The sequence below is a fragment of the Vombatus ursinus genome, unplaced genomic scaffold (assembly GCF_900497805.2).
Source record: "Vombatus ursinus unplaced genomic scaffold, bare-nosed wombat genome assembly UNPS02014810.1, whole genome shotgun sequence".
NCBI classification, from domain to species: domain Eukaryota; kingdom Metazoa; phylum Chordata; class Mammalia; order Diprotodontia; family Vombatidae; genus Vombatus; species Vombatus ursinus.
The window spans coordinates 24560415-24576488 of NW_020954588.1; the positions used below are offsets into that span (position 1 = coordinate 24560415).

Here is a 16074-nt window from a genome sequence, read left to right on the forward strand (position 1 = left end):
CTTAGAAATGGGAGTGGGGGTCATGTAATTTTGGTCAGCATTGGAAGTGCAACAATTTGGTTTGTTTTTGTTTCTCCCTTAAATCCTGGTACATGTCTACTTTTGGTTTTCTGTGTCAAAGTCAGCCCAAGGCCATCTTAAGCTGAATAGGTCCATATTGAAGCCACCAAGGCCCCAGAAGAGGAAAGGATTCCAACTGCTGCACTGACAACAGCTATACTCAGCAATGTGCTACCATGCTACAGTTACATGCTTAAAGTTAGACACTCGAACAAAGAGCTGTGAAGCTAGAATAGTCAAAGCCACTATAATGGTTCCATAGAGTAGGCTAATAAGATGTCAGTCCTACCAGGGTTATAAATTTACATTCAGGATTAGGGAGTGAAGACATAATCTGCCTAAGTAAACAATGGTCATTAAAGTTAACAGTTGTTAAGAAAGGACTCAGGGACATTTTTTCAGGTTCATTTAGATCAATTAGGATCACAGCTTTGCATTTAGAATTTTGAAGGCAAAAGTATAATATACATATTTACGAAGATAATGAACTCCCTCCTTAAATTTTCTTAGATCCCTTTTGCATTTTCTTTAATTCTTGTCTTTTACCTTCTGTCAAACTTATTCAGATATCCAGTATAAATCTCCTATTATGGAATAAGATACTTAAATATAGGGCTTATGTTATTTTTCCTTGCTACCTAGTACATAGAGACTCTGGAATGACTTTTATAACCTCTGACTATGCAACGTTGGGCCCCTACAGGGCAGAGGGAGGCTGCTACATTCCCTCAAGGATTGGAGGGTTAAACATGAGGGGCTGGGATTTGTTTTTGTAATGATAAAATCCTTACCTGTGTGCTTCCCCCCCTCCCATGGTTATATCAACTAGTTAGTTAGACAGCTTTCAATTAGGTGTATTTACTAACATGGTATAGTAAGGAGTGCTAGTACAAAACCTTACTCCACCCACTCCCAACTCCCAAAGTCTGTGGCGAATTCTCCCACAAGTACATATAGAGTTCAGGGGAAAGTGATGATAAGTTTGGAGAATATAGGTATAAAAGAGGTAATTTTCAGGTCCTGAAAGTTCTAGTTCTGCCATGTCTATGGTATTTCCCTTAAGTATATAGTAGTTTTTCTGCTGGGCTTTTTGCATAGCCTTAAGTTGTTTTCTTCACTCTACAATTAACTCCTGGTGGAAGACGCTGATGTCAGGCATAGAAAAGACTGCTGCTATGACTCCAAGGTAGAAGTCCAAATACTATGAATCCTTCAAATTCCATGAAGCTCTTTTTTCTGTTCCAGGGAGCAGAAAAGAGCCCAAGACTGATCTTCCCTCCCCCTCTCTCTCATATATTCCTTTTCAGTGGTTTAGCTGGAATGCTCTCCATTTCTATGTTTCCATGCTCTCCACTCTAAAATTCCAACTTCCTTGATATTTTTATACAGACTCAGAGGAAATGACCAATTTACTCATAAAGAGAATTCTTATCCCATCTAGGGAAGTATCCAGGCCATGCTGAAACCCTGTGACTGTGTTCTAACCTGATAAATGAATCAGTGCATGGTATAATTATCTAAGCTGACCTCCCACCCTTATGATTATATGCCCAATGCCCAGCATAGTATTTACTAGAGTAAATTACTTGGACAGACGGGCCATTGAACTAGACTCTCAGTGCATATATATTGGAAAGACATAGCAGATGGACGACAAAGTGGGCCAAGAATGAAGCAGGAGGAGAAGAGCTGGTTGGATTGCCTTTGGGAAAGAGGGCAGGATTTTTAATGATCCCAGCTTCTCCTTGAAACAAGGGCTTGTTTTTCCTCAACCCTGATATTTTGTGAGTGTATCTTTGAGGCATGACACACTAAATCATGAGCCACCCAAAGGGTGATAGAGGGACTGACAGTGGTCAGAGTCAAGATTCCAATGAAGAACCCCATAAGAGAAGCAATATAAAGAATACAGTCAGAGAGTTATAAGGACCAAAAAGAAGGCGGGCAGTCATGTGGGAGTAATCAACAGAACGGGGCTATATTAGCATCAAAAGTAAGTTCAGAATACATATTTGTTGAATTGAATTGAAAATAAAAGTTACTACTTAGGAACTATTGCGATTAAGGCCCTTTGTCTCCCCAGCCAGAAAGAGTCTTGGAGACTCTTTTTTCAAGACTTGTGACTAGAAGTATATTTTTTTTGAAATTCCAACATAATCAAACGTGATTTTAAAATATTAACACCCTTTTAAATGGAAAAGGCCTATTGTTCTAATACTTTACAAGTTGATCTTACCATTTTAATTCACATTTTATGAGTGAAATATGAAAAATAAGTTATGCAGCTATTTTTAGAGCACAAGACAGAATCATCAGCTATAAAAAATCAGATTTAGAAAAATAAAAAAAGAGAAAATACAAAAATAATTCTGCAGATTCAATGAAGTAGGAACAAATTTAAAATTAAACAAAAGAAAGTTGAGAACACGTAAAAGAATTTTGAAATGAAATGGAAAAAATTGCTTTAGCTTTTAACCATAATGTCTGGACAGCTTATTTTTGAGAGGAAGGCAGACAGATGGGAGGGCAATATAGTAGATTTGAGGCTACTTCAGGCTTCATAGAAACTGAGACCACAAAGGTTATAGCCAGCAAGGACAATGAATTCTTCGTGCTACTGTTACTGGCAATAGTTTAGGACTTAGAGGCTGTGGAGGAAGGATGAAAGGTGGCAGGTAGAGAAAGTAGACGGATGGTTAACATAGGAACAATTTTGGAAACATGTACTATGCACAATGATTGGAAATAGTGAAACTGCAACTGGCTTCTGCTTGCTTACCACTTCTTTTTAGATAACCATGGGGGCCCCAGAGGCACTTGTTTTGTATTTTGAGGTAACACTTAGACATAATTTTGCCTAAGGTCCTACTGAGTAAAACAATAACAGACAAAAATTAGAACCAAGTTATACTATTTAGAAACTTTACAGACTATTAATTTGTAAGTGGAATTTAGTGGGTCATGAAGATGGGGACAGTGAAAGACACTGCCTACAAAATCCTATCTTAAATGTATTCAGAACGGCAAATGCCAAAAGAAATCTACTTATGAGTCATGAAAATAAAGCAAGTGTTTGGAAAGCTAGCTCATTAATTTATTATTTTCCTCTAAATAAATTACAATTTTCAGATCTATACTGCATTTCCCTAAAGTCAGGCTAATTTGGACTTTTGTTCATTTCTTTAACTATAATAACTAAACTGAACTAATGTGATTTCAAAAAAGTCATAGTGTTTAATATTTTTACCTTAAAAACTTGAGTCTTTTTTAAAGCATAAAAATGTTTCTGCTTAAATTCATATACTCAGCAGCATCACACAATATGCCCCAATGGAAATGAATTGTTATTATAATGATCATGTAAATAATCAAATAACTGCCATTAGATGGAGATTTTAACCACACTGTATCAACCATAATTTACAGTGGAGAAAACAACGACAAACAAATAGCAAATGATTGGTTATGATAAGTTTCACTTTTCTATAATGGGTAAAATGAAGGTAACTGTATTCATGAGATCCTGTGTAAGTGGGCAGCCTGTTGGCCAACGACAATTCATTCGCACCACAGCTGGGTAAACCATCATTTCCTCCCGAGGCCGATGGAGGTCTGCTATCCTACATACCAATCAAAACACTGTAAATACAACGCAACTCAAGCAACACGCCCCTTTAATGAATGCGTACAGTAATTATGGTGGCTGGATAAATGAGTTCAAACTAAATTTGTTAAGGTCTCAGAATGTTTGCCTTGCTCTTTGGCGGCATAATCCAAATATTTAAATCAGCTGCCTTCTATAACTTCTGTGTTTTATCCAGCATTGGGCTGCCTTCCCCTGATAGCAAGATTTAAAACAAATAGTATTTGCAAATTGTTAATGTATGCTGAAACAAAAACCCTCTTGAAAGAGTAATGAACTGGGGAGATCAGTTCAATGCTTTAGAAGCAAGTTAGCTTCAAAAGAAACAAACAAAAAAAAAAATAAACAAAGACAATCATGTAAACGTAAGGGATGGATAAATCTGCCCAGTAGTAGCATAACTTCAAACGTGAGGCATTCAGCAAGATAGTGTATTAGTCTAAAGGAACATTTTAAATCAGTTTATTGGAGTCTAATGGCCACTTCAATTGACTAATAGTGGAAGGGGCAGAAAGGAGGCCAAGTGGAATAAGAAAAGTGTGAAGAGAATTGGAAATAGTGGAGAGCAGGGGGGAAGAGGGCAATGCACAAACCATTCACCCAGAAAACATTCTGGGTGCCATGGGACAAAAGTGTTGTTTCCTAGAAAGATATGTAAATTGTATACATTAGAGAAAGAAGAAAAAAAAGCAGCTAACAATTATACAAACTAATGATAATAATAATAGTTAATAACTTTATAGCCCTTTATATACATTACCTCATTCCTACTCATAAAACTCTGTAAGATAGGTGCCATTATTATCCCTTTTTTACAGATAGGGCAGGAGCTTTCTAACCTGGATGAGTTTTCTCCTCTTTTGACAATCCTACCCTACCATTCCCAGGATCTCCATATTATTACTGAACTTCGTGGACTTAGAGGACATTTGATAGACTTAGCCCACTATAGCTCAGACCTCTGGAGCTCAAGAGATCCCCCATCTTTAGCCTCTCTCCTCTTTGACACTAAGGATTACAGGCACGAACCACCATGACTGGAGATGGTTACATTCTTTTTTTAGGTTATGAATTAAGTGAAAAGGATAGCAGGGAATAGTCTTGGAAGTAAGAGAGCCTGAATTCAAATCTTACTTCTGACACTTCTATTTTGGGTATGTTATAGTATATCTCTAGAGCCCGGTTGCTATATCTGTAAAATGATATCAGGTTAGATCAGCCCTAGATTAATGGTCATATAAAAGTTAGTAACTACTGCTCTACCATTTGCTTTTGCTGTTATTCAGCTGTTCAGTCATGTTCAACTCTTCATGACTCCAAGGACCACATCATGCCAGGCTGTTCTATCCTCTACTCTCTCTCAAAGTCTGTCCATGATATTATCTATCCCCCCTCATCCTCTACTGTTCCCCTTTCCTTTGCCTTCAATATTTCACAGCATCAGGGTCTTTTCCAATGAGTTTCATCTTCTCATTATGTGGCCAAAGTATTAAAGTTTCAGCTTCAATATTTGAACTTCCAGTGGAGAGGATAAGGTAAAAATAGGCAGATTAATGAACTGTTGTTGAAGTAGTGAACTGGTCCAATCATTCTGGAGAACAATTTGAAATATTCCCAAAGGAATATAAAACTGTGCATATCCTTTGATCCAACAATACTAGGTCTGTATCCCAAAGAAATCAAAGAAAAAAGAAAAGGGCCTATATGTACAAAAATATTTATAGCAGCTCTTTTTGTGGTGACAAAGAACTGGAAATTGAAAAGATGCTCATCAGCTAGGGAATGGTTAAGCAAGTTATGACTTATGATTGTGACAGAATACTATTGTGCTATGAGAAATGATGAGGAGGTGGTTTCAGAAAAAAAATGGCAAGACCTATATGAACTGATGCAAAGTAAAGTGAGAAGAAAAGGGAGATCATTTCACAAAGGAACAGCAATGTTGTAACGATCATAGACTGTGGTTGGCTACTGTGATCAGGACAGTGATTCCAGACAATTCCAAAGGACTCATGATGAAAAAAATATGATCCACCTCCAGAGAGAGAACTAATGAACTCTGAGTGCAAATTGAAGTATAATTTTCTCACTATTTTTTTCCTTGTTTGTTTTTGAAATATGGCTAGTATGCAAATATGTTTTGCATGATTTCACATATATAATTAATATCATATTTCTTGGCTTCTTAGTAGGTTTGTGAAGTTGTAGGAGGGAGAAAAAGAATTGGAACTCAGAATTTATAAATAAAAGAATGTTTAGAATAAATAAGTAAATAACTGATTTTCTTTTTTATAAAAAAAGGAAACAAACCCATAAGATTAGGGTAGTCAAAAAAGGAAAATAGCAAATGTTGGAAAGGCTTAGGGAAAACTGGCACACTAATACATTTTTGTTGAAGCTATGACTTAATCTAGACATTTTGGAAAGCAATTTAGAACTATGTTCCTAAAGTCACTAATCTTTCTATAGTCTTTGACACAGCTATACCACTAGTCTTATACCCTGAAGAAACCAAAGAAAGTGAAAAAGGACCCATGTTTACAAAAATACTTATAGTAGCTCTTTTTATAATGGCAAAGAATTAGAAACCAAAGGAATATCCATCAATTGGGAATTACAAAAAAAAAATTATGGTCTATAAATACAATGGAATATTACTGGACTGAAGAGATGATAAAAGACAGTTCCTGAGAAACCTGGGAAGACTTGGATGAACTGTTGAAATGAACAGAAGCAGGAGAACAATTCATACAGTTACAATATCAGTGTAAACACAAATAACATTGTAATATAATAACAACTCTGCTCAAGGTAATAACTGACCAAGATGCCAGAAGAGTATTGATAAACCATGCTAACCACCGCCTGACTCAGGAAGCAGAATAAGACATACATTTGCTAACAGGATCACCACCAGAATTCATTTTGGTTAGCTACAAATGTTTGTTATAAAGGTTTGTGTGTTTTGGGAGGAGGTGGTAGGAGTTAGAGAGGGTATAAGGCAGGCTTAACAAAAAAAAAAAAAAAAGGAAAAGAAAATCACTGAAGCATTTAAACGCATAGAAGTTAACAAAAGGAACACCAGAAACAATCACAGACAAGCAGGATGGTTTTAAAAGTTATTGTTGAAATTACTATATTTTTGAAAATAAAGTTGTATATAACAGCAATTTGTAGCTTCATGTTCTTTTTCTCTTTCATGGTATATATGGAAATGCTCATTTATTTACTATTTGTTAAGTTCAGAACAAAAACAATCAGGGAGGAAGAGAGGAAAGGAAGAAAATAGGGAGGGAGAGAAGGAAGGACAAAAGGAAGGAGGGAGGGAAAGAAGGAAGGAAGGAAAAGTTAAGAGGAAAGAAGGAAGAAAGGAAGGAGGGAAGGAAAGAAGGAAGACAAGGGAAGGAAGGAAGAGAAGAAAGGACAAAGAGAGGGGAGAAAGAAAGGCAATATCTGCCTGCCACCTCCTCCCACCCAGGTAGTTTTAGGTCACTGGGGGTAGGTTACTTCCCTCCTTCCTTACTTCCTTCCTTTCCTCCTTCCTTCCTCTTTACTTTTCTTTCCCTTCTTCTTTCCCTCCTTCTCTCCCTATCTTCCTCCTTTCCTCTCCTCCTTCCCTCCTTCCTTCCTTCCTGATTGTTTTTGTTCTGAACTCAACAAACAGTAAATAAACAAGCATTTCCATATATACCATGAAAGAGGAAAAAGAACATGAAACTACAAATTGCTGTTATATACAATTTTATTTTCAACATGATCACATGAATTATATTTTGTTTAATGCTTATCTTCACCAGAGCACTAGAGGCACGTGATAAATGCATACTGAATGACCACATAGCATTGATTGTTTGAAGTACTTCTCAGTGAAATGATCAGCAGGTGCCCCTATCTGACCCAATGCTAAGTGGAAAAGTAATAGTTTTTATGAGCAGATGTAGCTATCTGATTGAGCCTCATGTATTTTCTGACGTATAGCTTTGGTTTTTCAAAGTGAGGCAGGGCACTGGAAGACATTTATTGGGTGAAACAAGTCAACCATAACAACGCAAAATAACTGAGTAGCTTTCGCAGATAATTCATTTCGAAACAATTTCTTCCCCTGAAGTGCTGTTGAAAACTGGTGGGCTCTGATGGTAGAAGGATGCTTGCTAGCTTCCAATGAGACCTGAGGGTGCCTCCTCCCTCCTTCCATGTAAGTTTTTGCAGATGGGGACATGGAGGCTCATTTGAAAAGTACTAATGTGGTGGGACACACTCCACAGATTAACAGCTTAGGGGACCTGGTAAGGAAATGTCACTGTCTTTGTGTTCTTAAAAGTGTTGTGAATGTGCTTGTGGATCAACCAGAAGGTGAGATAACACAAGGAGAGCTTTGGGGTCAAGTAGAGGTAGGTGACCACTTACTGGTCATATTACTGAGGGGATGCCTTTTGGGGTAGGAGTATAGACCACACGGCCACTGAAGTCCATTCCAATTCTGCCTCTACACAGAACATTCCAAATAATTCTATGTTTATCATAACCTTGGTAACATTTATGTTTTTAAAGTTTATAAAATCTTAAGCTTGTTTTATCTCATTGGAAGATCATAGTAACCTTGTGAAGTATTTCCTGATTTTACATATGTGGAAACTGAGATTCAGAGAGGGTAGGTGAATTTTTGCCATGTTCACCCAGGTAATAAATGTCAGGATAGGATCTGAAACAAGATCTCTCTCTGACAAGGCCAAGCACCATATTTTTTGTATTTTCTATAAATAATCGTTTCTGAACTGCACATTTAGGGGAGGATGACCCTGTCTATTATATCCCTTCTTCTCATGTAGCCCAGGCACCATTTTATACATAAAGTCTTTCACGATCAACCCAACTGCCAGTGCTCTCCCTTCCAAATGACCTCACAGCTCATGAACATGGGCCTCTATGTTATGTCTCTTCATGTCCTTTGTTGTTTTAGATGAAAGAATTTGGAGACGGTTATGACTTTGAGTGCTTCAAACGTCTGGAGAGTGAGCCATAGAATCTAGGAGCTGGGGGTTCATGCCAGTATCTGCCTAAAGCCAGCCGGTGAGGAGCAAGAGTCAAAGGGACCATCTTGTCTACCTGGGAAATAGTTAAGTAGCAGATCTATAGATCATCCACCCACCAACCACACTGTATTTGGAAGTGAACTTGGTGGGGTGAATCTAAGAAGAAACAGAGTTAAGTTTGAGCCCTTTTCCTCAGAGACCAATATGGTATAGGAGAGAACGTGTTGCTCAGTGGTTGGGGGGATTAGGGGAGGAGAGAATGTCTGTATTTTTGATCTTGCTATATCTCTTCAGTAAATATCCATTTGTAAAAGCTCATTGGTGTTAATCAGTAATGAAATTGAGGTACCAATCAGTTAATAAGAACCACACCCTGAAGACAGGCTCAAAACAATAGCATTAGAAAAGACACCCCACTTAACCCTTCAAGTTTACTCTAGATTATAACCTAGAAGGGGAGATATAAATGGCTTTGCTCTGAAAGAAAGAATCTAGACTAGCAGGGATGGGGAACTTGCAGCTTTGAGGACACGTGTGGCCTTCTAGGTCCTTGGGCACGGCCTTTTGATTGAGTCCAAGTTTTACAGAACAAATCCTTTTATTAAGGGGGTTTGTTTGGATTCCCTCAAAGGGTCACACTTGAGGATCTAGAGGGCCATATGTGGCCTTGAGGCCGCAGGTTTCCCACCCCTGATAGGCTCACTACACAATAATATTTTTAATATTCACTACTTATAGAGTACTGGGTTATCCATCCTATTGTGACAAAAACATTCCAAAGTAAAATCATAACGTGAAATATACTAATGTTATTAGAAAGGGAGATGGTCAGTATCAAACTCTTAAAAGGCCATTTATATTAGGATTAACCTATCATTTCCTGGCTGTTAGCAGACCTGAACATAATATTAATGGTACTTGTAGAGGGATCAATTTTCTCTTTAAACCAAGTAATACAGAAGTCCCATACATGCACACACGAATCAAGACCAGTCATAGGCATCAATCACAAAGTTGTATCAGATTCTTCTTCCTCAGGGAATACATCTGGCCTAGGCAAAGAGCTTTGGCCTTGCTCTGCAGAGACAGTTTTACATATTCCTGTAAAGTGCCATAAACCTTGGCCTGAGATTATGTAAAACCCATCCTAGACCCCCTCCCACTAAAAGTCTTTGCTGTAAAGTGGTCACAATTCTAGGTAAAGCACTGTAGCTAAGGATTTGGCATGATTTCATGAATTAATTGCTTACTCCGTGGCAGACACTGTGCTAGGTAGGCAACTGAGGAATATACAAAGAAATGAATGAAAGTGCATTCTACTTATGGGTGGCAAGGTCACACCATGCACAAAAGCAACTATAATAAAGTTAATTGGAAGAAGAAGAGGAAGAACACCAGCAGCTGGTGGGATCAGGGAAGATTTCACGGTGAGACTGTATTTGATCTGGGCTTTTAAGGAAGGCAAAGATTAGGAGAGGTTGAAATGAGGAAAAATTGCATTCTAGACATGGGAGTTCTCTGGGAAGGCACCAAGGCAGCAGATGTAGCACTGAGTTGGTACGGAGAAGAGATGGTAATAGTCCAGTTTGGCTGCAGTGGTGAGCTCTTGAAAGAGGAGTGGGATAAAATGACCTGGAAGGGTAATCACAGGCCAGAATCTAAGCCAAGATAAGTAATTTATATTTTATCCTAAAGAAAAATAGGGAACAAATGGATGCTGCCATTTTTCAAAAATAATATTAAGTAGCTTACAAATTCTAAAATACAATTTATTATCCATTTAGTCAGAAATTTTAACAACATCCATCAATGTCTTTTTTTTTTTTTTGGCTAGGCAATGGGGTTAAGTGACTTGCCTAAGGTCACACAGCTAGTAAGTGTTAAGTATTAAGTGTCTGAGGTCAGATTTGAACTCAGGTCCTTCTGACTCCAAGGCCAGAGCTCTATCCACTGTACCACCTAGCTGCCTGATCAATGTCTTTTGAAATGATCATAATAGGAAATACTGTGATACCTTCAAATTAATTATTTAAGCCCCAGATATACAAAGCACTTAAATCTTACAGTCCTCCACAACTTGTACATTCTAAATCCTCAGCCTCTCTTCATGCTCACTCACATGCACAGTGAGAACAATTCCCTAAAAGAATGGCATTATTTTCCTAAAGCTGGTCTTAACCTCAGGGGAAGCATCTTCAGCTGACTGCCTCGCCTCCTTTGCCTCTAGGAAGGTAAATGAAAGTCAGTGAAATTGACACAGCCCACACAGCAGGAGAAATTAATTTACCAACTTAGAGACACTGGCATAATTTAGGGCATCCATATTGGGGTTTCGCTGGTCTTTAATGTAGACATTTATCCACTTCATCTTTTTAAATGTCTTTTTTTATTATATCACACACACAAACGCTGATGAAAACTATTAAACTAGAAAATATTTTACGAAAGTCATAAAATGTTGGTTTGCATTACATTTCAGGCAAGAATTATGGCTAATCAAAAGCCTGGCTCATTATTTGTTTCATCTCTAGTTTGGTTTCTATATTGTAGCTTTGGTGGATTTTCAAAAGGTCATTCCCTACTATGCCTTCATCTTCAGGAGGATTGTGTCCCAGGGTCCCAGAACCCATAACTAGTTCCATTCTGGGAAAGTTGATACCTCCTATGAAATTACAATTTAAATGTTAATTGATAAACAACCTTAAATTCATAAAAAATAATCTAAATAAAAATACGAACACCATTAAGATATATGTGAGATAGACTTCTCTAAGATAGACATGAAATGAATAAATTAAAAGATAAAGTGAATAACTTTCATGAGAAATCATCAACTATGTGATTTTAGATTGGTAACAGGTAACAGTTATTTTCCTCCTATTTTCTTCAACATTTTTTCTAGCAATGTTTTTGAAATACCTTAAAAGTAGGATTGGAATATTGAGTTGAAGGAAATTAGCTATTCGCTCTCAACACCAAATGTGCAATGAAAGCATTTTTTTCTCTATTTATGTAAAACAGACTCTGTGCCTTAGGAGAATTATGGGATTGGAGAAAAGGTGAACCTTGTGTTAAAAATTTTGTAATAAAACAGGATTTCTTACCTCTGCTACAAGTTGTTGAAGAGAAGGAGATGCTATAGGATGCAGGCTTGAGTTACCCTTTATAGGGTTATGAAGGCTGACGTAAGCCACAACATTTTTCTGAAGCACTTTCTTGAAATCCTGCAATCAAAACAAGTACCTATTTTTAATATAGACAATGAACACTGAATAGAGTTTTCTTTCTGAAGTTTTGGTTGGAGACCAAATATACTTTGGTTTATATCTTTTCTCCTACTTGGGATTATAGGATCCTTAGATGTTGCGTAAACCAGCCCTTTCATTCCACATTTGGGGAAGTTTAGGCCCACACAGGTGAATTATCTTTACCAAGGTCATACAAATGGTAACTGATAGAACAAGGATTCAGATGACAGAAACTTTGACTCCAAATTCAGTGCTGTTTCCATTTGTGTCTATTTATAACTCATTTTCAAACACTGTCTCATAAATCGATTGAAGCTACCTCACTTACCTTTACTCTTCATTACAATGAACAGTTTTAATTGTATAAAGTTTTAATTGTATTACATGTATGTTAATAGAGTAGAAATAGTCTGCAAAAAAGGAAAAAAAAACTAGTTCTAAGGCAAAATAATGGAGATTAATAGACTAGGGCTCAGGTGATGTGAGTTCTGGCATGATTTGAATTTGCCACCACCCTAGCTACAAGACCCTTGGCAAGTTATCTCCCTTCTCTATGTTCCAGTTCACTGAATGGGTGTTGCTTAAGTCAAAGCGAGAACTCCCTTAATCTAGAAAATGAGTGACTTTCAGATTCTATTACATTCTATGAAGTATGCTTCAACTTGTGCTTAAGAGAATATATCCTATGAAATATACTTTGACTTATGCTTAAGAGAAGTTATATTTCATGAGTAAATATTGTCAGAATGATAATGTACTTGAATTTTTAATCCAAGAATTTAACTTCAAAATGGAAAGGCCTATTTTCTTCAATGATGTCATTAGTTTGATTATAATTGAGGTAGAGATGTGGTAGGTCCAAGCCACTTTAATGGTTCCAAAAATAAGTTCTTTCCTTTGTAATAACAAGCTCTTCTTTTTGTGAAGTAGCTTTTCAGATAGAGGAAAAGGGAATAATATCATTTAATCCTCCTTTCTCTCTCCACTACTCAAAATGCCTGATAATTTCTATTTTGTGATCTTAACATTCAATGAGGGCACCAATCAGATTTTCTATTCCAGTTATTGGAGGGTCCCCTTGCCCTCTAGTGTATGGTGGATACTACTGGAAATAGAGGTTGAAGGACAGACATGCAGAAGTATCTGTACTGTGGGAAATGAAATCCTGAAGGAGGTATTTTCCTTAACTCTAATTTTCTATGTAAACACCCCCTTAATTTTTAAGTCATCTCTATTAAACTATACTGAAATTTCATGCTTTAGCTTGTTTCTACAATAATCATTTTTTTTCTCACAATATACTAATTGAAAGCACAATGAACTCTCACCTACCTTAAATAAACAATTGACTTCTGGCCTTTGGAGTTTGGGATGAGCAAAGCTATCACTGAAGTAGAAATCTTTTAGACAATGTCAGGCCCTGATCACGCTTCACCTATATGTGTTATTGCATTAGCGTCCTAATTGGTCTTTCCCATCTCACTTCTTTCTAATCCATCCTCTATATTGCTGCCAAAACTAAATTCAGAAGGCATTTCTTAAGCACCTACTATGTTCGAGGCCTCTTGCTAGGAAATGAGCCAAGACCAATGGACTAGTCACATACTATGATGATGGTAACATACCTCCCTGAGGAAGGAAGATAAACTTATCAGGGATTTATCAGTTACATTTACTAATGAGGAAGAAAGAAAGTAACTCTAGTGAAGATATTGTGTGATGAGATTTCGACTCTAGAACTCAGACATAAATTTAGGCAACTCCCTGATATCTGAATTACTCTAAATCTTGCTTTGAAGTTTATTGACCATTAGTACCTAATCTGCTTAATTATAGCTTTGAGTTTCCAGGGATTTCGGTGTAAGTAGAATTAAATAGTAGAATATGACAAATCAACAGAGTTTTATGGCCTCCTCTGCTCCAGAGATGATGGATGATCAGAGAAAGTAAACTAGGCTGGGGAGGTGGAGTGCAGAATGGAAAAAAAAAAAAAAAAAGATCTATCCCCAGCACGAAGTGCTTTTGACATAGGAATTTAATAGGGAACAGAGAAAAGAAAATAGATAGCTTTCTAAATCACCATAACTTGGTTATTCTGATAAATGCCAGCTGAAACGATAAACATACTATGAGGTAATTCTCTAAGATCACAGATGTACGCTGAAGTATACTATGCATTTAATAGGATTGATGGATACATAGAAACATGATTGATACTACATTTATGAACTCTCGAACACTTACTAGCTGTGTGACCCTGGGCATGTCACTTCACCCTGTTTGCCTCAGTTTCCTCATCTGTAAAAGTTGCTGGACAAGGAAATGGCAAACACTCTAGTATCTTTGACAAGAAAACCCCAAATAGGTTCACAACGAGTCAGATACAACTCAACAACCAAAAGACCACATTTAGCTATCTCTTATCAGAAGATGTCAGATTTAAAATCAGAAGGGGCTTTAACAGTCATCTAGTCCAACCTTTTCATTATCATTTTAAATTTTTATTTTTATTTTTATTTTTTTTTTGGTTAGGCAATGGGGTTAAGTGACTTGCCCAGAATCACACAGCTAGAAAGTGTTACGTGTCTGAGGTCAAATTTGATCTCAGGTCCTCCTGAATCCAGGGCCGGTGCTCTATCCACTGTGCCACCTAGCTGCCCCAAACCTTTTAATTTTACAAGTGAGGAAATTGGGGACATAATAAGGAGTTATGGACAGAACACTGGCTTGAGAGCTGGATTCTCTGGGTTCTAAGCCTGGTTCTGCTTATAATATGCCGCAGGACTTTGATCAAGCTGCCCTGTTTCTGAGCCTCATTTCCCTCATTGTATTCCACCACAATTTATTAAGGGACTACTCAGTGCAAGGCACCCATGATAGGTGAATAAAGGGCTAGCCATATTGACACAAAGGCCTGGGTTAAATCCTGCCTCTCATATACTAGCCAGTAACTTTGGTCAGATCTTTTTACCTCTCAGTGGCCCCAAGCAACTGTCTCAGACTATAATTGGCAGAACAGGTAGATAGATGATCCTCCTCCCCAGGAGTTTCCTACACCAGTGAAATAACAAGTTTAGTCCAAAAAAGAAGGGCCAGGCACTAGGTATATGAAAATGAAAAATGACCTATCCCCTGTGCTCAAGGAGGCCTTTTCTACAAGGAAGACTTCTTGGATAGGGTAGAACCTCATCAGTCATTTAGGGAATAGAAGGATTTTAACAGGTAAAGACTTGGAAGGAATGCATTCCAGGCATGGAAAAAAAAATACATGTATACATGCATGGAGACGGGGGGAAGGACAAGAATGAGGAATAGTATAATTTGGAGAGATCTTAGAGTATGTGAAAGGCAGTGTGCCATACAGAGCTGATTTCAGAGTGAGAAAGACCCTTCTTCAAGCCTTGCTTCTGGAACATACTGGCTGTGTGACCTTTGACTGTCAGGCAGCTTTCTAAAATCATTTGGGGCTGATCTTCATTGGTTGAGTTTCCTCATCCAGCAGGTCCCAAACCAATGAAATAAGAGGTCTTATCCCCAGCCTTAAATTTCATGAAGAATAATAAGGTAATTTTAGGTTTGTTAATGGAGAAACTATAATGGCAGGGCACGGTGGATATTTTGCCCCACAAACAGCAGAGAGGTGCTGAATGTTCTTTAGTAAGGAAGTGTCATGGTCAGCTGAAAGAAAGAAGATTTTTGTCAGCATGGGAAGTGCATCCTGGTGGTGATACAGTAGGTAGAACTTACTATGTGCCAGACACCGTGCTCAGTGCTTTAAATATTATCTCATCTGATGCTCACAACAATCCTGGGAGGTAGGTGCTATTATGATCCCCATTTTACAATGGAGAAAACTGAGGCAGACAGAGGTTGTGTGACTTGTTCAAGACACTTTGGAATAAGCCTGGGCCTCCTCAGCTTCATGTCACAGTGCAATCTCTGTCACATGGTGCGGACATGTCAGGCCTCTGCTAACTTGTAATACATTGCCTCCAACTGGACCAGATAATTGCAAAGACTCTTCCCAGTTTAAATTAAAACAAACACACACACACACACACACACACACACACACACACACACACACACA

The 16074-nt window shown here is 37.7% G+C and overlaps 1 protein-coding gene across 3 annotated transcripts in view; it reads right to left on the reverse strand.

Annotated features, from left to right (window-relative positions):
• NAALADL2 (N-acetylated alpha-linked acidic dipeptidase like 2) overlaps positions 1–16074 on the reverse strand; it is a 1445704-nt gene that overhangs the window by 331112 nt on the left and 1098518 nt on the right. For all 3 annotated transcript variants that reach the window (XM_027875745.1, XM_027875744.1, XM_027875746.1), the window contains one exon: positions 11841–11960. In XM_027875745.1, coding sequence (XP_027731546.1) covers positions 11841–11960 — 120 coding nt within the window. The remainder of the gene's footprint in view (positions 1–11840; positions 11961–16074) is intronic.